Source organism: Gambusia affinis, linkage group LG06 (assembly GCF_019740435.1).
Source record: "Gambusia affinis linkage group LG06, SWU_Gaff_1.0, whole genome shotgun sequence".
In the NCBI taxonomy this organism is placed as follows: Eukaryota; Metazoa; Chordata; class Actinopteri; order Cyprinodontiformes; family Poeciliidae; genus Gambusia; species Gambusia affinis.
Genome location: NC_057873.1, coordinates 150981 through 172429, shown reverse-complemented (window position 1 = coordinate 172429; position 21449 = coordinate 150981). Strand labels below are relative to the sequence as shown.

Sequence of the window (21449 nt, the reverse complement as noted above, 5' to 3'; positions counted from 1 at the left end):
TTTGTTTTCAGCATCTCCAAATGTAGCGCCCCTTTGCCTACTTTACTGGCAAAACATTCAAAAATCATGTAATTAACTAAATATGGGACGCCCTGAGTTCTTATCATTAAAAGGTGATAAAACTGCAGTCGTTATTATCGGATTTGTTATGAGTTCCCTTATAAATGTTTTGTAATATGCCCTTTTTTCCAAGAAGAATCTGTTAATAAAATAATGAATTGAAACAGTAAATGTCTTTCTTCTTTTTACTATGAAAATATAAAGCAAATATCTTACATTTGAAAACAAACCATAAACACAAGCAAAGAAATAAACAAAATATGCAAAATCACCAAAGTCATTAGCAAAACCTAAGCTATGCCGGCTTTATAATAACTAAAATGTCCCACAAAGTTACCCGTTGCAGGCCTGTACGTCGCTCGGGTGCGTTGTGGCCTGAAAACTAAACACTGGCCGCTTCACTCAATGAGCAAACAAAAGAAAATGAATCGATACCTGACTCGTTGCGTTTGGAAACGAAGAGTAGAGCGTTCATGTGCTCACAGCATGGGCCTGTCGCGGCTCGTGGCTCCGCACGTCTCCTGCATGGACTCCCGCAGCACTGAATCTCCCGGTCCCCACCGTGTAGTCGATCTCGGTCGTCTTTTCCAAACAAAACCTCAACTCCTTCGGCGTCCAAGACGATTCTCGCCTCCTCGGTCACACAGTTCAGCAGTTGTGTAGCTCACCACGTGGAATCCAGCTCACTTCACTGTCTCATAACCTAGCGTGCTCTGTGTATGTCACATCAGTTTTCACAACTGTCCAAGCTGCGACGTCTTGAATAAACAGAGAAAAAATGTCCCGCAGCACATAACTAAAGTCCACTGCTTTTATAAATGTCCTTGCTGAACACTTAACTGCAGCTGTCTTTCCGTAGCTGGGAAAAGTTTAGGCTTAGCATATGCTAACTGGGAGGAACGATCGTGCAGACTGTCTCCTTCACCCCTCTCTGTCGAACTCTCTCTCTCCCTCCAAGTACACATCCGGGCAAGGATCAGTATCATTAACCAATTGTAACAGGTGGCACCATTAGGTGTCGCTCTTTCTATTGCTTGAGCCTCCATAAAAGGGAAGCTAGAAGGATGGTGGCAAAGTATCAATTTCCTGTGTGTCAGACCAGCTGTGTGTTGGATGTTTGCTGGCTGTGGAGTTGATTGCCGATGGTGTTTGGACGGTATCATTACCTGGGCGTGGTTGTTCGACGCCGCAGGGTTACACCAGATCGGCTACTCCACGGTTTGAGCTGGGAGTGTTGATTTATGCAACACAGTTTTTGCACTGCCTCCTGCTGTCCTTTTAGCGTTTGGTTTTTCTTTGTTGTTAGTCCACCCAGTTATGATTGTTTTCTTTTTGTAGTATTTGTGAGGGCGGGCTAACAACCTTTCATTTATTTTGTTGGTTTTGTTTAATTGCTTGTTTTTTTGGCACTTCCCTGAATTGTTATATCTCGTTTGGCGTGATCCCCATTACCGGGGTTGACAACGACGGATAAAGTTAGCGGGGAATCCGTTTTATCTATGCAACAATAAATATCAATAATTAACTTAAATCTGGTTGTTGATTATTGCGCTTTGGCTAATTGAGCCTATAACATTTGGCGCTGTGAGCAAATAAGTTCAGGAAGTGACCTTTTTTTTTTCCCCCTCCACTTTAAATTTATTATTGTACGGTTTAAGTTATAAAGGACAGCAGGGGCAGCGGCGTAAGAATTTCCGCTGGGGACGAGGCATCAATATGGATGTATCCAGTGGCGTTGGAGCCAGGGATGAGCTTGATAAGCAGGCCTTGGCGCAGCGAATAAAGGACCTGGAACGCCAGTTGGCTGATGCAACAGCAGCGGTTTCGGACTTGGAAAGACCATCAACGTCTTCAGGGGCTACAGAAACTGTAAGACACAATCCTGTTATTTATGTGCAGCAGGACAAGAAACTGCCACTATTTTCTGGGAAACTGGACAGTCCAGAATCGTTGACTTTGGATGAATGGATCGAATTGATGGGAGATTATGTGCAAACAAGAGGGAACACAGAAAAAGAACGGGCGCAGATTATCTATGAACATCTAGAGGGCGCTGCTCGGACTGAAATTAAATTTTTACCTGCAGCTCAAAAGGAGAATGTGAAATGTATTTTTGATGTTCTTAAAGATGTTTATGGTTGTATGCATTCAAGAATTTCTCTACAGCGCAGATTTTTTAATCGTAAGCAATTTGAAGGGGAGTCATTGATTGATTACTCTCATGCTCTTATGGACTTGATGGATCAGATAATAAAAAACGATGCACAAGCAGCTTCACACTCCTCTAAAGACCTGCGTGACCAGTTCTGTGATGGTGTGAGAGAGCAGGCTCTTAGAATGAGTGTGACGGGGTTCTCTTATGTTTTAGTCGGACATAATGACTAGTCCAAGTCGGAGATCATTTTTAGAGGATTTTTATTCGGATTTGGGTCAACAGTCTCACCTCCAGCGTGAGTCTAAGCACAGACTGACTGCCTGTGGCACAGAGCCCTGCTTTTAAAGCCACAGGCTCCGCCCACAAACACTCCAAACAATCAAGAACTAAACGATTACTTCCAACTCAAATAAACTCTTAAAGTATACAAAATAATAAGAATAAGAATAATAACAATAACAGAAATAAATAAATAAACTTGTAAACAAAAATACAATACACAATTTAATAGAAAACACCTGGTACTAATCAGATGACATCAGGCAGTCATCATGTGACTGCCTCCATCAAGCCACCATCTAGAAAAAAAAACCTACTTCATGACGGCTCCTCCGTCACACCACCCCTCTCCTCTCCAAGGTTGGCGAAATTCGGCAACCTAGAAAGAAAGTCTGCCACTTTATTAAGTCTTCCACTCCTATGACAGATGGTAAATTTGTAAGGTTGCAAGGACAAGTACCACCTAGTCAGACGATGGTTACGGTCCTTCATAGTGTTGATCCAGGTCAGGGCACGATGGTCTGTCAAAATCTGATCTGGGATTCCAACTCTTGAAAACAGCTGGACCAGAACTCGAACTATTGCAGGAGCAGTAATGGTATGCAGTGGAAAAGCCTCTGGAAATCTGGTAGCATAGTCACATACTACCAGGATGTACTGATGACCACGCCCACTCTTCACTAGGGGTCCAACAATGTCCATTGCAACCTTACGAAAAGGAGTGGAGACGACAGGTAGTGGCTGGAGGAGCGCCCGATCTGATTTCCGAGCAGGACGAGTCTTCTGGCATGTGGGGCAAGAAGCACACAATGCATTAATGTCATTGTACATTGACGGCCAGAAAAAATGTGAGCTGATGCGCATAAATGTTTTGTGGCGCCCCAAGTGCCCTGCCCATGGAATGGTGTGTGCCAAATGCATGACTAGTGCCCTACAGCAAGTTGGAACTACCAACCGTTGTTTTTCATTACAAGCATACAATACACCATCCTTTATCACAAAAGTTTCTCTTCCTCTCCACTTAGCATTAGTTTTTTCCTCAAATTTTTTCTGCTTTCTGGATTTTCTAGGCCTCTTTGGAATCTCAAACAAACTCTCATCAAAATCAGGTAGGGACTCAACTTGTTCTTTGGCCTGAGAACGAGTAATCACAGGACAAGAAACTTTGCCAACTTTGCCCCCCTCAGTTTGTACCTCTTCCAAAAGATGAAACATCACAGGTAAATCAGTACCCAAAATGATATCAAAAGGTAGATTTTCCACCACACCAACAGTCAGCAAATATGGTTGATCATCAATAATGACAGTCACTTCTGCTTTTGGATAAACATGACAATCTCCATGCACACACAGAATCTCAGTTTTCTTTTCATAGTTCACACATCCAACAGGTACAAGACTCTTTTTTATAAGTGATGTGGAACTACCACTGTCTATTAATGCAGTCACCCGCTGTCCATTCACAGTCACAGTTTTATGAGTTCTAGTTTCAAAGTTTTTGACTGCAGCATGATTTTCCACTCTAGGTGCATAGCAGGACCCAGTAAACTTAGTCCTCTTTATTGGGCACACTGAAGCCTTGTGGCCCAGCTGCTGACAATAATAGCAAATCAATGGCTTACCATTAGATGGTGGATTCAGAGAACTGGTGGTACCTTTAACCTCTTGGCTTGGGTCTCTGGCATAACGTTGATGTCCAGGGTGAACAGGTCGCGGTACAGGGTTGGAGAAACGGATTGACACTTAACATCTCAAAGTGTGTTTGGGCACAACAGGAGACCAGATACCTGGGTTACCAGCTGGGGAGAGGAGAGGTGCGACCACAGATGGACAAAATAGAAGCGATCCAAAAGTGCCCTCGTCCTCAAACCAAGAAGGAAGTGCGGTCATTCCTGGGACTAGCTGGTTGGTATCGAAGGTTTGTGCCTCATTTTGCTACACTTGCTTCTCCACTCCTGACACCATATGTGACGGGGTTCTCTTATGTTTTAGTCGGACATAATGACTAGTCCAAGTCGGAGATCATTTTTAGAGGATTTTTATTCGGATTTGGGTCAACAGTCTCACCTCCAGCGTGAGTCTAAGCACAGACTGACTGCCTGTGGCACAGAGCCCTGCTTTTAAAGCCACAGGCTCCGCCCACAGACACTCCAAACAATCAAGAACTAAACGATTACTTCCAACTCAAATAAACTCTTAAAGTATACAAAATAATAAGAATAAGAATAATAACAATAACAGAAATAAATAAATAAACTTGTAAACAAAAATACAATACACAATTTAATAGAAAACACCTGGTACTAATCAGATGACATCAGGCAGTCATCATGTGACTGCCTCCATCAAGCCACCATCTAGAAAAAAAAACCTACTTCATGACGGCTCCTCCGTCACAATGAGACTAAGAGATTTGATTCATGTTAATCCGGAGTGGACTATTCGGGATGTTAGAGGGGAGGCCACTAGGTGGATGGCACAATACGAAAATCAGTCATCTAAATATAAATCTAACAATCCAGTCCTCAATGAAATGTCGGCCTCCTGTGAAAGCTCTATCTCTCGCTCTTCTGAATATGGGGAATTGGTCTCTTTGTTAAAAGCGCAACAGGCCCAATTAGAACTGGTCATGAAGGCTTTGACCCCTCAAACTTTACCTCCCCCTAGAATTCGCAATTTTCGTCCTAGACGAACTGCCGATGGTAAACCAATTTGTTTCAGATGTGAACAAAGTGGGCATATTGCCAGAAATTGTACTGCTACTGTTAACACTGAGCCTAAGCAAACGGAAAACTAGAACCCGCCAGTGTGCAGAGCCAAACATTGGTGGGCAGTTTTCATGGCTCTATTGACAATAAATCAAGTGCATGTAATCTAGTTGGTGAATGTCTGCAGGGGGAGGTGGATTTTGCTGGAGTGAGGACAAATTGTTTGTTGGACAGTGGCTCTATGGTAACCACTGTAACAGAGAATTTTTTCAAAAACAATTTTTCTCATTTGTCGGAAAAAGAACTAAAGGACTGTGGTTGGTTGGGTTTAAAGGCCGCAAATGGGTTAAAAATTCCTTACCTTGGCTACGTGGAGCTTGATGTTGTTGTGTTGGGGGTGTTGCTTCCTCGTCGAGGTATATTGATAGTTGAGGACCCAACAGACAGTTACATGAGACAGAAGAAACTGGATGTACCTGGTGTTTTGGGAATGAATGTGTTTGACCCTCTTTATCATGAACTGTATAGACAATGGGGATCTGACCTTTGGGAAGCTCCTATACTCAAGTCAGCACCACGCGGATGGAGAAGAATGCTGAGATACTGTCAAATGATGGAAGCGATGGCCAACTCTCCCAACCCTCATCAGGTCAGAGTGCAGGGTAAGAAACCTTTGTGTGTCCCAGCTGGTAGTCTCTGTTATGTGCCAGTGACATGCCCACAGATGCCTTTACCCCAACCAATGGATTTATTTGTTGAACCTCTTGGTCCTGAGGGGGGCAGTCTCCCAGAGGGTCTGTTGGTTTCACCCTCTTTAGTGAAGGCAGAGAAGGGTGGTGCTTTCATTCCCATTACTAATGTAGGAAAAACCGATGTGTGGTTAACACCTCGAAGAGTTGTGGCCACTGTTCAAACTGCTACTCTGGTGACAGAGGATTCTAAGATTCAAGTTTCCGTTGACTCGCATAGTTGTATGGCATTTATTGCTAGTCATGAAACCACTGAAACTAACATAGACTTGGACTTGCCTCAGTTTGAAAATCTGCAGTGCAAAGAAAAACAACAGGCAAAGGAATTGTTGTTAAAATATAATAAAGTGTTTGCCAGAAGTGATCTGGATGTGGGTAGTACAAATTTAGTAACCCACGAGATCCCCCTGCTGGACGAAACACCAGTGCGACAACCTTATCGACGCATTATCCCTTCTCAGTATGATTTAGTTCGCAATCATATAAAACAGCTATTACAAAGTCATGTTATTAGGGAAAGCAGTAGTCCATATGCTTCACCAATAGTTTTAGTTCAGAAAAAGGATGGAACATTGCGTATGTGTGTGGATTATAGAAAATTAAATTCTAAAACCAGGAAGGATGCATTCCCTTTACCCAGAATTGACGAATCCTTGGATGCTTTAGCGGGGGCACAATGGTTCACAACATTAGATTTGGCAAGTGGGTATAGTCGGGTTGAGATGGCTGAGAAGGACAAGGAAAAAACGGCTTTTTGCACTCTATTTGGGCTGTTCAAGTTTAATCGCATGCCATTTGGATTGTGTAACGCACCCAGTACTTTTCAGCGACTTATGGAGCGCTTGTTTGGAGATTGCCGTTATCAGTCACTGTTGTTGTATTTGGATGATGTAATTGTTTTTTCATCATCCGTTGAACAACATTTGGAAAGATTAAATCAGGTATTTTCCAGATTGGAAACCCAGGGGCTAAAGGTCAAGTTGTCAAAATGTAATTTTTTTCAGAAGAGAGTTAAATATTTGGGTCATGTAGTGTCAGAGGAGGGGGTTTCTACTGATCCAGACAAGGTAGCAGCAGTACGTGATTGGAGGCAACCTAATACTCTGGCAGAACTGCGTTCATTTTTGGGGTTTGCCAGTTATTATCGGAGGTTTATTGGTGGTTTTTCAAGCATGGCTTCCCCCTTGAACCGTCTTGTTGCTAGGCTGCTTCCTCCTGGGAAAAGAGGCAAAACTCCGAAGAAGCCTTTGGGTGGCTTCTGGGATGAGGAGTGTGAGCAGAGTTTTCATAAGCTCAAATCTGCATTAATAACAACTCCTGTTCTTGCTTACGCAGATTTCCAGAAGCCATTTGTTTTGGAAGTAGATGCCAGTCATGCAGGGTTAGGAGCAGTACTCTCTCAAGATCATGGGGGTAAATTGCGTCCTATAGCGTTTGCAAGTCGCAGTTTGAAGCCCACTGAGAGGAACATGAACAATTATAGCTCTATGAAATTAGAACTTGTTGCTCTTAAGTGGGCTGTTACAGAAAAATTTAGAGAGTATCTGTTGGGTAATAAATGCCCAGTCTTCACAGATAATAATCCATTAAGTCATCTGGCAACGGCAAAGCTTGGAGCAACAGAGCAGAGGTGGGTTTCTGAACTAGCAGCTTTTGATTTGACTTTGAAATACCCTGGTTCTCAAAATGCTAATGCAGATGCATTGTCCGTCAACATGTTACACACAGAGAATTGGAGGCTGGCTCTGGTGTGGATGGAGGGTTTATTGGAGCACAAGAAGAGATCTGTGCGTTACCTGGTCTCTCAAGAGCTGATCTCTGTACATTGCAGCATGAGGACCCGACCATCAGTTCTTTAATGCAATTTTGGACCAGGGGTAGGGTGCCTGATGCTAAAGAGAGGAGCGAACTTAATAAGGTCACCCGGGAATTGGTTCGTCAGTGGAATCGGCTTAGGGAGCGAGAATCCATCCTGTATCGCTGCGTTCACGCTCCTGATGGGCAGACTGAGGTTGAACAGTTTGTGTTACCTCAGTGTTTGCAGGAAGGTGTCATCCGGTCACTTCATGATGACCACGGCCATCAGGGGGTGGAGCGGACTTTGCAGTTAGTTCGCTCCCGGTACTATTGGCCCAATATGTACTCGGATGTTGAAAAGTGGTGTAAAAACTGCGAAAGATGTGTGGTGTCAAAAGCTTTGTTGCCAAAAGTTAAAACTTATATGGGCACAATTAAAGAATCTAGACCTAATGAGATTCTGGCAATAGATTTCACAGTTTTAGAACCTGCTACAGATGGTAGGGAAAATGTCCTTGTAATGACTGATGTTTTCTCAAAGTTTACACACGAAAGATCAGCGTGCTAGCACGGTTGCAGAGGCATTGGTAAAACACTGGTTTCAACTTTTTGGACCTCCGAGCCGGATTCATTCTGATCAAGGACGAAATTTTGAGAGTAATTTGGTTCAAAAGCTCTGTAAACTTTATAAAATCAAGAAAAGTCACACTACCCCTTATCATCCTGAGGGGAATGGGCAATGCGAGCGTTTTAATCGCACCCTGCATGATTTGCTTCGGACTCTCCCACCTGAGCAGAAACGCAAGTGGCCCCGGCATATTTCCCAACTCACTTTTGCCTATAATACAACGGTCCACCAAACTACTGGCATGACTCCCTACTTTCTGATGTTCGGTAGAAATCCACAGTTGCCTGTGGATTTTTTTGTGGGATTGGGTGGGGATGATGAGGGTCTTGACCTGCCCTTGGAAGAGTGGGTCGAGGAACACCAAAAGTCACTAAATTCTGCCTATGAAATGGTACATCAGAGAGTAGAGTGTCGAGTAGCCCAAAAAAATCAGAATGTGGATGTTGCTCCAGGTTTCCAGGAGGGAGACTTGGTATATACAAGGAACCACTCAGTCAGGGGTCGTAGTAAGATTCAGGATTTTTATAACTCAACTCCCTATAGAGTAGTTCGCCCACCTCCTGATCAAGGGGTGGTGTACTCCATAGCGCCTGTGGGTCAGGAAGGACCTCTTCGTCAGGTTCACAGGAATGAACTTAGAAGTATCCCTGAAAACGGTGATGTGGACGACTGTCAAGAAAATGGTTTGGAGGATGCACAGACAAATGTTAGTGTGGGAGATGAGATGGTGGATTTGCCTGAATCTGAGGTTCAGTCAGATGCTGAGAATGGTGAGGTTGGCATTTCTGCAGATGCAACTTCTGATGTTCAGCCTCTTTCTGACCATGAAACCACACAGGAGGTTGATACAGCCATCATTCCAGAGCTTAGGAGCTTAGAAATCAGTAAAATAATTCGCCAATTATTAAATACAGAAATAAAATACAAAAATTGTACACAACAAAAGCATTTAACATAAGAATATTACTAATGTTTAGAAATTGCTTTTAAACCTTTTTTTAAACATTTTAACCTTTTTCTTTTTTTAACATATTTAACATTCACATGAATTGAAATGAATGAACCCAAAATATAGCACAGGCTACATTTATCTGCTGTGTTGGTTTTCTCGCTGCCGTGCGAAGAGTAAGAAGGCAGAGAGAAGAGAAGAGATGATTTCTGGCTCTGAACATGGCGGATGAGGTCGACAAGGAGAAATACGATTCAAAGTGGGGCATAGGGCCTTGGATTACACTTGGTGAGTAAATAGATGGACTAATAACTTATCTGGCAGAGCATAACGAATTTCAGAATAAGGGGGAAGAAGGAAAACTGCAAAAAAAGATGAAATGTCTGGTGGAGAAGAAAGGAGGCGACGTGTTAAACAGACAGCCATTGGGAAAATACTTGCTGCAAGGGATAATTGATTCTAAAAAAGTATTGATAGACGCAATGGAAAAGCAGGAAGAGGCAGGAGTTTTCACTAAAAGAGGCTGCATAAAAAACAGTCAGAAGGCAGAGACAGAACTCAGGCAGAGTGGGAGCCTTTGGCTGGCAGAGTTAGACCTGTTCACATCAGGCATGACTCTGGCTATGGGTGATTTTAGAGCAATAATGAGCAGATCTATGTCTGGAATGGTCATGAAAGAGCTGGAGAATGCAGCAGGGACACAAAATGTAAATAATTCAACTGCAGTTCACCAATTCATCACGCCTTTGGCTCGAGCAATAAAACAGCAGTTTCCTCCAGCCACCACAGCTCCTATTACTAAATTTGAGTGGGATTGTAACATGGATCCCAAAGAGTATATAAATAAATCTGCAGAAACCAGGCTCAAGAAAACTAGTTAATCCTAAAATCCACAAACTTCACTAAAATGTTTAGAGAAGCAGTTTTAAAAGGCGTCCCTGAACAGGTTGTGCAATCTATAAAAACAATCCAGATCTTGCAGGGTGTGAACATGTGAGATTGGAGAGACACCTGCTTCATCAGTTCTTAAAGGCGCAGGACGAGTTAAAGAAAAAACAGTCTGACACCAAGGATTTAGAAACTCAGTTACTGAAACTCCAACTGCAGGAAGCAAAACAAAAACTAAGTAAAAAAAGAGATAAACAGGACCATGTTATGGTTGCATGGTCCTGCAACCCCCCTCACAAGTTTCACCTACACATGGTGGGGTTTCTAACTACTGGCAAAACACTAATCAAAATGGGGGAGCACCTGCTCCTCTTTACCCTTCTTTATATTCTCAAAACAGGAACATGGAGGAGGGTTGCGTGGGGTTGGCCATGGATGGAGAGGCATGGAGCGAGGCCGTGGAGCAAAGGGGTGGAGGGCCAAGAGAGCGTGACGTATGTTACATCTGTGGCCGTTTGTGTGTGGACATTGGGCTCAGCAATGTTGGAATATACCAGCTCCTTTTGACAGCCAGGTATGATTCCCCACAATCCCTCTGTGCTTCCCGCAGCGAATGAACCTGGTCAATACTTTCAGTGGGACACTGAGGCCACACAGAGTATCTATTGTTAAGGAAGAGTATTTTAAATTAGCTTAATTTGGAAAGAGCTTGGCTCTCTCTTCCTCTGATCCCAGGTCCTCTCAGCGGGCGGCGTGTGGCGACAAGGAAACAACAATGCGTGATGACGTCACAGAATTACAGAGTTTAGTCCAATAGCAAACAACGTATGAATTAACAACAAAACTGCAGAACAACAGAGATACAGATTCATTACCTGAGACAGACAAAAGATAGAGAAAGAAAAGGCAAAGACATGTCTTTGGAGAGAGCTGGTGCCAAAAAGGCAAAATAATGGCAGCTATCTGAATTATTATTATTGTGCACAAACTTTTATAGTGGAGGTGTTTCTTTCCTTGTTAATATATTCAATTAAGGCGTACTTCTGTTTGACCAACCAGAAGCTACCTTAGACACTCAGAAAAACTTAGAACTTCCTCTTTTTTACGCCAAAGATCAAAGGCCATTTGCTCCTTGGTAGAACAATGGAGCAAGCAGCTGCATCCTGGTCTTCTGGCTCTAAGGCCATTTGGGCAAATAAAAGCATAAAACAAGACTTCACAGATACCTGTGAAATTCGAAGTGTCTCCCGTTATCTTCTCCTTAACAAAGCTAAATCCAGTAATTTGGTTCAAGGAAAGGTTACCTTCACAAAACCCAGTTCTTTCCCATCTGGAATCAGCATTCTCAAAAGATTTAAATCCTTGCCTTGTCACATAAAATCAACAGAACAAAATGAGGTGCAATTCCTTTTTCTAACCTATGAAACATAACATTCAATCCTAAGCATTGTTAACACAATCATTTTCCAAAACCCCCTTTAGCTTAAATCCTGAACATTTTTCTAATACTAAACAAAACATTTTCATTCAAACAATTTACATTTGATTCAGATATTGTCCCAAAATGTTTTATAAAATAAATGTTAGTGGTTTAAACATTCTATATTGTATTTAGTTTTACACCATCCCAGATGTTGGTTCTGGAAAACGTTTGATCTTCTGTGAAATAAACAGGCTTCTCTCCTCCAGGCTCAAATGATACTACCCTCCAGGGGATGCTAATTTTATGGCCTCCTGTCCTCTGATAACACAGCAGGAGCCTCACAGAGAGATCCCTTTTGATCTGCATTTGGTTCCTGTTTTTGAATACTTACCGATTGAATAGTTTAGTTTTAAATCCTTAACACAAACCTGTTCAAAATTAGGAAATTTGTTCAAAATAAGAATGTTCAATATACCTTTTACACATGCCATAAGATTAACTGTATTAAGCACTAAAAATAATAATTTTTCCTCAACACTACTGACAAACCCCTGATGACCACAGAGACAAGGTGGGTACTGCAGACCTCATGCTGTCCCCTTCCACCACTCCACCACCTTGTGGATGATAAACACAAACCAGTTTGCTGATGTCCTGAAATACCCTAATAAAATGTGCCATTGCTGCCTTCCACTCTGCATTCAGCTTCTCTCATCCACACATTCATATGTTTGTCATATTTTTTTTCTAATCATTTCCTTTTTATTTCTTTGTCATTTATGTTTCTTCACATTTCTCATTAAGCTATTTTTGCACCTATTTTAATTGATTTACATTTCTTCATACCTCAGACTCTGAAGTTTACCTCCCGTCGCCCTCGACCTCTCCAACTCGCTGGATCCTGTTTGTGGTTGAAATGATATTTAACAGACTGAGGAAAAACTATCAAAAACCATAGGGAATTTATAAATTCTTTGTCAATATTTATTTGAAGGCTTTACAGCATTTGGAGTCTCTGTTCACTGAACACAGTCAGGAGAAAGATCCTCGAGAAAAACACAGCTTACTGTTTTATAGGAAAGGTTTCGTTACTTTCACAGTTTAACAATCTAAATAGCTACAAAACAGACTGAAAACATACACATTTTCTTTCATAAAGCATATTAAACATTTAAGGATGTTATAAGAATGCAAAGAAGAAAATATTATACAACTTTCTAATAAAAAGTTCAGAGAAACAGCTTCAGAAGACTTTCCCATGAGCACATGCTTTACACAAGAACCATAAAACTGTTATGAATCGATTCATTTATAATCATAGTAACCATAAAATTTTCCATCCCATCTGCAAGATAAGCAGACATGTAGCCTAAATGTTTGTTGCTACATGTACTTGGTCTTCCAGTCACCAGAACCTCATTATTCACACAGAGAGTTTTTATCTCCTTAACAAAGCTGTTGAAATACTAATTATATGCGTCCATGAATTTCAGGCAGTGAAGCTCGTTTACGGCGTTTACACTCTTCATGTTGACTACATAGTTAACTTTATCATGGTAGAAGATCGGAGGCAGCTTGTCCACATTGTCTGATGAATTGGCTACCTGACCTTTGACCCCTAAATATTCTACCATATGTTATCCTTGCAAGGTTGAGTAAGATCAGATTTTGATGAAGTGGGTTTTCTGTTATATTTTGTTTGTTGAATGTTTTGTGTTCCCTTCTTATATAGGTTTTACTTAAGTAGGTTTAGTCCAGATACAAATTTCTGAATGTTGAACTTCCTTCCTGCTGCAGGAGCACAGAGACATTTTATCATAGATACATAGACGGATAGATTTCCAGGAGTCTGAAACATCTCTCTGCTCCTTCCTGTGGATGTGAAATGAAGATCATTTTCTCCTGGTTCCTTCAGACTGCAGTCTCCTCCTCTAAGCTGCCTTCAGCTCTGGATCCTTCATCATGATGGTTGTTTCCTGGTCCAGACTTCTGGTTTCTCTTGGCCTGGAAACAGAGGATGGTTCAGCTTCAATGCAAGAACTTTCCCAACTGAACACATCATGCATGATACATGCAGTACCTTAAAGTAGAGGACCAGGACTGATCCCAGCAAACCCAGCAGGACGACAACCAGTCTGATGATCAAAGCAGTGAGAGAGGCTGAAACTGAATGAAACAGATTCAGGATCAGCTTTCATCTGATGAGTCCAGTTAGAAAATAATCATATAGACCCTTGTTTTCATGCTGCCTGTAGATCTGATCATGAACATTAATATCATCAATCCTCCTCTCTGACCTCATGAATGAGGCAGACAGCTGCTGGTTCACCTGAAGCAGAACTTTTCCTGATGGACTCCATGAGTTTACCTGAGACAGTGAGGTTGAGAGGCTGGCTCATAGAGGAGAAGTTATAGGAGAGAACGTAGACGTGGTAAACGCAGCGGTAGGTTCCTTGGTGGGCGTGGCCAGCAGCAGAGAACAGGAAGAGGGCGGAGTGATTAACAGCTGGCAGGGTGTGGTTCTGAGTGTAGTTAGAGGTGCTGAAGATGAGCTGGAAGGAGCCGCCTTCATACTGAGGTCTGATGGAGCACATGATGCTGAAACTTGATCCAATGAGGAGCTCAGACCCCTGCTTTCTGCCTGTGGAAACCCCGTCAGTGGAGGGAGAGAGGAAGATGAGCGGCTCAACCAGCAGACCTGGGAACGCAGAGGAAACACAGAGACAACTGGATCTAATCTGAGGTGGAAAACAAGATGGCATGTATGAGAAAGAGACAGGAGCTCATCACAGACTGGTTGCCATGGTTACTAACATGTTTATACATGATTACTAGCACCTTTATGATAGATCTATAGTCTGTCAGTAATATTTAAATCAGTTATAGTTTCTCTCTCATCAAGGTTTCAGGTTCTTAGTTAAAGGTGACGGTTTCTCTGCAGACATCTGGAACCTGATGGAAGAAACATTTTAAATAAATAAATATGAGAGTTCAGAGTTACCTGAGCAGATGATCTCATGGCTCTTATCACTGTTTACATAATCAGGTAAACAGTTCTTTAATGCAGATCCTGACTGGAAACAGTCAGACCAGATCTTCCAAACTGGTCTCTGTGAAGCTATCCATGAATTTCTTTCTGAAACAGCAGAACCACAGTCCAGTTGAGCACAAATTGCAGCAGCTGAGTTCATGTTCCAGTAATGATCCCAAGCATCCACTGGTCTCCACTCTTCTTGATGTTTCATCTCCAGTCTCCCAGCACATCGGCTGGCCTCTCCCACCAACCTGAAGTTGTCTTGATCTGAGCAGAGACAGAGAGTTCATTAATGAAGGAAGTGAAGCAGTGAACAGCAGCAGGTCTGCAGATCCTCCTCTACCTGAACAGGTGAGTCCAACAGCTTGACCAGGTGAGCAGCTGTTTCTACCTGAACTCTTCCTGCTGCTGCAGTTCAGCAGAGCAGACTCACTGCCTTCACACAGGAACTCTCTGCTCCCCACTGGAGCCTCTGCTTCTCCATAGAGCGCCCCCTGGAGGACTGAAGGAGACCCACAGTCAATCTCCATGCAGACCACCTTTGCATCCTGCAGGTCAAAGTCTTTTTCACACACTGAGGACCACGACTGGTTGGTCTTCACCTCCAGTCTGCCTGAGCACCGGTTGGTCCCTTGAACCAGCCTGACTGAGTCTGTGGATGCAGAAAGAAAAAAGGTTTAAAATATTTCAGAACTTTATTTTTCTATATTCACATGGAAACATCTCTGAGTTTATAAAAATAAAGGCCAAGAAAACCAAACTAGAAAATCTCAGAGCATCAAAGGTGAAGTGAAACCGACTGTACCTGGAATTTTATCAATAATTTTTATTTCTGCTGAATTTATCATATTTTTGGGACATAAACATGTTCATAAACTCACTAAATGTTGAACTTTAATTTCTGTGAAATTGTTAATATTTCAGTTGATTTAAAAATCAATTTGGCAAAATGACTCAACAGCGCCCCCTAGTTCATCCAGGCCAACAACCATAACAAACAAAAGGTTTTCCTGCTATTTTCACTAAAAACAGGAAATCCACCATTTTGGATCAAAAGTCATTTTCTGTGAATTTTCAGGTTTTGAAAATGTCTGATTTCCTTGAACTCCTCCTGGGATTTTGATGCATCGACTTCAAAGCATCAGAGATTAAAAGTTATCAAAATGATGAGTTTTTGTTCATCTATGTGGGCTAAACTGAAAACTTTATCTGGATATTTAAATTATTTTAGTTTCTCTCCTCAAGGTTTCAAGTTCTTAGTTAAAGGTGACGGTTTCTCTGCAGACATCTGGAACCTGATGGAAGAAACATTTAAAATAAATAAATATGAGAGTTCAGAGTTACCTGAGCAGATGAGCTCATGGCTCTTATCACTGTTTATATCATGAGGTACACAGTTCTTTAATGCAGATCCTGACTGGAAACAGTCAGAAAAGATCCCCCAAACTGGTCTCTCTGAATCTTCCTTTGACTTTCTTGCTGAAACAGCAGAACCACAGTCCAGTTCAGCACAAACTGCAGCAGCTGAGTTCATGTTCCAGTTATAATAACTGACATCCACTGGTCTCCACTCTTCTTGACGTTTCATCTCCAGTCTTCCAGCACATCGGCTGGCCTCTCCCACCAACCTGAAGTTGTCTTGATCTGAGCAGAGACAGAGTTCATTAATGAAGGAAGTGAAGCAGTGAACAGCAGCAGGTCTGCAGATCCTCCTCTACCTGAACAGGTGAGTCCAACAGCTTGACCAGGTGAGCAGCTGTTTCTACCTGAACTCTTCCTGCTGCTGCAGTTCAGCAGAGCAGACTCACTGCCTTCACACACGAACTCTCTGCTCCCCACTGGAGCCTCTGCTTCTCCATAGAGCGCCCCCTGGTGGACTGAAGGAGGCCCACAGCCAATCTCCCTGCAGACCACCTTTGCATCCTGCAGGTCAAAGTCTTTTTCACACACTGAGGACCACGACTGGTTGGTCTTCACCTCCAGTCTGCCTGAGCACCGGTTGGTCCCTTGAACCAGCCTGACTGAGTCTGTGGATGCAAAAACAAAAAAGGTTTAAAATATTTCAGAACTTTATTTTTCTAGATTCACATGGAAACATCTCTGAGTTTATAAAAATAAAGGACAAGAAAACCAAACTAGAAAATCTCAGAGCATCAAAGATGAAGTGAAACCGACTGAACCTGGAATTTTATTATTCATTTTTATTTCTGCTGAATTTATCATATTTTTGGGACATAAACATTTTCATAAACTCAGTAAGTGTCAAGAAAACTTTAATCTCTGTGAAATTGTTAATTTTTCAGTTGATTTAAAAATAAATTTGGCAAAATGACTCAACAGCGCCCCCTAGTTCATCCAGGCCAACAACCATAATAAACAAAAGATTTTCCTTCTATTTTCACTAAAAACAGGAAATCCACCATTTTGGATCAAAAGTCATTTTCTGCTAATTTTCAGGTTTTGAAAATGTCTGATTTCCTTGAACTCCTCCTGGGATTTTGATGCATCGACTTCAAAGCAGCAGAGATTAAAAGTTATCAAAATGATGAGTTTTTGTTCATATATGTGGGCTAAACTGAAAACTTTATCTGGATATTTAAATTACTTTAGTTTCTCTCTCCTCAAAGTTTCAGGTTCTTAGTTAAAGGTGACGGTTTCTCTGCAGACATCTGGAACCTGATGGAAGAAACATTTTAAAAGAAATAAATAGGAGAGTTCAGAGTTACCTGAGCAGATGAGCTCATGGCTCCAATAACTGTTTCCATCATCAGGGAAACAGTTCTTTAATGCAGATCCTGACTGGAAACAGTCATACCAGATCTTCCAAACTGGTCTCTCTGAAGTTATCCATGAATTTCTTGCTGAAACAGCAGAACCACAGTCCAGTGCAGCACAAACTGCAGCAACTGAGTTCATGTTCCAGTAAGGATTCCAAACATCCACTGGTCTCCACTCTTCATGATGTTTCATCTCCAGTCTCCCAGCACATCGGCTGGCCTCTCCCACCAACCTGATCTCTTGATCTGAGCAGAGACAGAGAGTTCATTAATGAAGGAAGTGAAGCAGTGAACAGCAGCAGGTCTGCAGATCCTCCTCTACCTGAACAGGTGAGTCCAACAGCTTGACCAGGTGAGCAGCTGTTTCTACCTGAATACTTCCTGCTGCTGCAGTTCATCAGAGCAGACTCACTGCCTTCACACAGGAACTCTCTGCTCCCCACTGGAGCCTCTGCTTCTCCATAGAGCGCCCCCTGGAGGACTGAAGGAGACCCACAGCCAATCTCCCTGCAGACCACCTTTGCATCCTGCAGGTCAAAGTCTTTTTCACACACTGAGGACCACGACTGGTTGGTCTTCACCTCCAGTCTGCCTGAGCACCGGTTGGTCCCTTGAACCAGCCTGACTGAGTCTGTGGATGCAGAAAGAAAAAAGTTTCTTCAACATTTTCACTGAAAGGCTGATGGAGAGACGGTCTGGTTCTCATGCAGCTGCAGGAAAACATCTCCCAACCTTGTGCATGCAACCCAAATATCTTCATTTGGTGAGAGTTCACTAGCATTTAGAATGAAGACAATACAACCAGCAGATGTTACCTTACAATAATTTGTCCACCATAAACAGAGAAGAGCCAAATGAGGTGACTGTTAATGTTAATTCAATATGTGGAAGTGTGGCCACCATGGACTGAACTTCCTCCACTGCCATTGCTAAAACTACAGAGACTATGTTTCTAAAATTGTCGTGAAATGGTGGTGAAGTGGTGAGGCAGACGCCATAGACCCAGGTAAAGTGGATGAAAAGACAATTTAATAATAATTCCAGCTCCAAACAGTCCACAAAATTCTGGCGGCATGTCTGCGCAGAAGCCAGGGTTCACACTGGTAGCAACAGAAATAATGCGTGGCATACAACCAGGCAGACAGAAAGGACGCAACAAATACACAGAGACACAGGAGACACTAAATACACATGAGGTAATCAGGGGACGAGACACACCTGGGAACTAATCAAAGGGCGACAGGACAACACGGAGACTCAGAAACACAGAAAACTGAAAATAAACACACAGAAAAACACGGAACATGACAAAAATAACAGAAAATTAATCATGGTTCAAACTTCTTCTTCTGTTCACTGATTGGTCCAGTAGAAACTCTACCAGAGTGAATCCAGGTGAAGGGGAAGAAGCCCAGACTGAGCTGGAAGTGAGAATTTTTTATAGTGGAATTTGAAGCAGAACAGGAAGACAATGGACAGGATATGAAATCACCTGAACAGACGATCACTACATTGTAGTCCTCATCACTTCGTAACGACAACACAGATCCACAGTGGAGCTGTCTGCAAACTACAGCTACTGATGTAAAGTTCCAGTTCCTGTTCCAATAATCCACTGGTTCCCAGTCTCCCAGATTCTTCTTCTCCAGTCTGCCAACACAGCGACTCCTTCCTGCTACCAGTCTGAGTTCATCAGACAGCGCTGGAAGAAACAACATTTACATGTTGGGTTACAAAAAGCAAAGACAGATTTAGGATGTGTTGACAGGATCCTGTTGATCATGTTTATTTTATCTTCTCTTGATTTTTCCTCCTGTTAGAGGCAGAGCTATCATGGATGGTTCTGATCTAACCATCTTTATGTTGGAATGGCCTAGTTAAAGCCCAGACCTAAGTGTTATTTACGCTCTGTAGTAAGACCTGAAATGTTTCTTATTATTCACCTTTTCTACCCATTTATATTTTATTTCTTTACTGAAACCAACCAAAGTCAAATTTATTGTTTTTGTGTAAAAAGTTGTTAAATCCAGAAGATTCTGGTTCTGATTCTGAATCCAGAGCAACCAGAAGCAGAGCAGCTCATCAAACCTTGTAGATGAGCTGGTAGATAACTTCCATCATAAAATTTCCGATGTCATTGATTTCATTGCCTACATTAAAGTGAAGGTCGTGTCTGGTAGGAACAAACCTCCATGGAGAAATGTGTCAACAGTTAAATCTGCAAGACAATTTTGCTGTCGGGCCGAATTTAAATGGAGGAAAACTCAACTTTGTTTATTATGAAATCTATTAAGAAAGACTGTGAAGATATTACTCTACACTAAAACATGCAAAGGAAACATTCTTTGCAGAAATTATAAACAAAAACATGAACAATGATTGAGGTTTATTTGCCACAGTTGACAGGCTGACAAACAACCTGACCTGCAATGAATTTGACAAATACGCTGCAGAGAAAATTAAAAATATTAGATTATATAAATATTATCTGGGGCGTGCTGTGGTGGAGCAGGAGGTTAGCACGCCCCACGTTTGGAGGCCTTTGTTCTCGATGTGGAGGTTGCGGGTTCGACTCCGGGTCCCGACAACCTTTGCCGCATGTCTTCCTCTCTCTCCTCGCCCTCTTTCCTGTCTGCCTACTATCACAAAAATAAAACCACTAGCGCCTCAAAAACTCTTCAGACAAAACAAATTAATAAAAATAAAAAAATATTAGAGGGTCAACATTCACAGCCACACAGAATCTAATATCCATGTTATGCCCAAAGATAATAACATCCACAACTTTTCTTAAGAAAGTTCTGCCTGTCATTTCATCTGATCTGATTCTAATAGTAAACTCTTCGCTCTCATCAGGTGTTTTCCCCCAGCAGTTTTCAAACCACTGATATAAAAAACTAAAACGATCTGAACAAATAATTACTGCAGAATTACAGGCCAATCTCCAACCTTTCATTCATCAGCTAAATTATTGAAAAGCTGTTTCAACAATTAACTCTGCAAAACAACCGAAACACTGAGTTCATTTAATCTGGACTAAAATCCCAGCTGGTCAGATTTGCTGTTGAAACATAATAAATGAAACACTGAACAACATTTTGATGTGTAACGACGACACTTTGACAAAATGTACTGTTTACTGGTTTACTGTGTGGTGTCTTTAGGACTTTTTGTGTTTTTATGACGTAAAGCTCTTTGAACCGCCTTGGTGCTGAAATGTGCTTTACAAATAAACTGATCGATTGGTTGATTGATTCTAATCTGCAGCAGGCGAGTTCGACATCCTGCCTGAGACACTCGCCAGACGGAGCTCAAACGTTTTCACCAACACAACCAGCGGTACCAGAAGCTGGTCCAATGACCGTGGTGCTACTGGGCTTGGTTGGCCAGCAAACGGGCCTGACCAGAACCTCCTAGAGAACCTGTGGAGCCAAGAGGAAGATGAGAGAATTCATGCAGAAGGAGCCATTTTATGTGGCTCCACCTGTTTACTGCGCAGATTCAGCGCTGCTGCAGAGTTTCTGCAGCTTCTCCTTATCAATCAATCAATCAGATTATTTTATAGCACATTTCAGCAACAAGGCAGTTCAAAGTGTTTTACATCATAAAAACACAAAAACCAACAATTCTTGATTTTATTGGCTCCTTAGCAGCAAGTAGACAATATAAACATCACTAACTGTGTAGCAGCAGCTCTATGATCTGAGACTAGAAACAGTTTCCAGTTTTATGTTTGTAAAATTTAACATGTTTATCAGTCGATCATTTTTAATTTGAACTCTGGTGAATATTAGTGTTTTGTTTGAAAGTGGAGTCCTACCTGAGCTGCAGAGACACAGAAGCAGCATCAGAGCTGTTTGGTCCATGTTTCCTCTGGATGTGGAGTGAAGCTTCGTCTCTTGATGTGATCAGGATGAGGCTCCAGACTCTGAAGACTTCCTACTTTAAGCTTTTTTATCTGCCACTTCCTGAATGTCACAGTTCAGATCTTTGGCTGCTTTC

General features: G+C 42.0%; 2 protein-coding genes across 2 annotated transcripts; both read right to left on the bottom strand.

The window, feature by feature from the left end:
- Positions 1-12827: 12827 nt before the first annotated feature.
- LOC122832730 (deleted in malignant brain tumors 1 protein-like) lies at positions 12828-15319 on the bottom strand. Its single transcript, XM_044119774.1, has 5 exons — positions 15014-15319; positions 14638-14937; positions 14005-14334; positions 13717-13802; positions 12828-13640 (listed from the first exon to the last, which is right to left on the bottom strand). The coding sequence occupies exons 1-5, from the start codon at positions 15198-15200 to the stop codon at positions 13548-13550; spliced, it is 996 nt and encodes a 331-aa protein (XP_043975709.1). The 5' UTR covers positions 15201-15319; the 3' UTR covers positions 12828-13547.
- Positions 15320-15440: 121 nt separating this feature from the next.
- LOC122833010 (scavenger receptor cysteine-rich type 1 protein M130-like) lies at positions 15441-16689 on the bottom strand (the record flags this gene model as incomplete). Its single annotated transcript, XM_044120304.1, has 3 exons — positions 15441-15475; positions 16015-16308; positions 16389-16689. Coding segments are annotated over 3 exons (630 nt in total), but the record flags the coding sequence as incomplete, so codon positions are not given.
- Between the last annotated feature and the right edge of the window lie 4760 nt (positions 16690-21449).

Bases quoted from the DNA above. Each gene is read 5' to 3' on its own strand.
- LOC122832730 (XM_044119774.1), bottom strand. From the start codon at position 15,200: ATGGAGATTGACTGTGGGTCTCCTTCAGTCCTCCAGGGGGCGCTCTAT. The intron at 14,335-14,637 runs GTAACTCTGAAC...CTGCGTTCCCAG, and splicing joins CCATGAGATCATCTGCTCAG to GTCTGCTGGTTGAGCCGCTC. The intron at 13,803-14,004 runs GTAAACTCATGG...TGTTTCATTCAG, and splicing joins TCTCAACCTCACTGTCTCAG to TTTCAGCCTCTCTCACTGCT.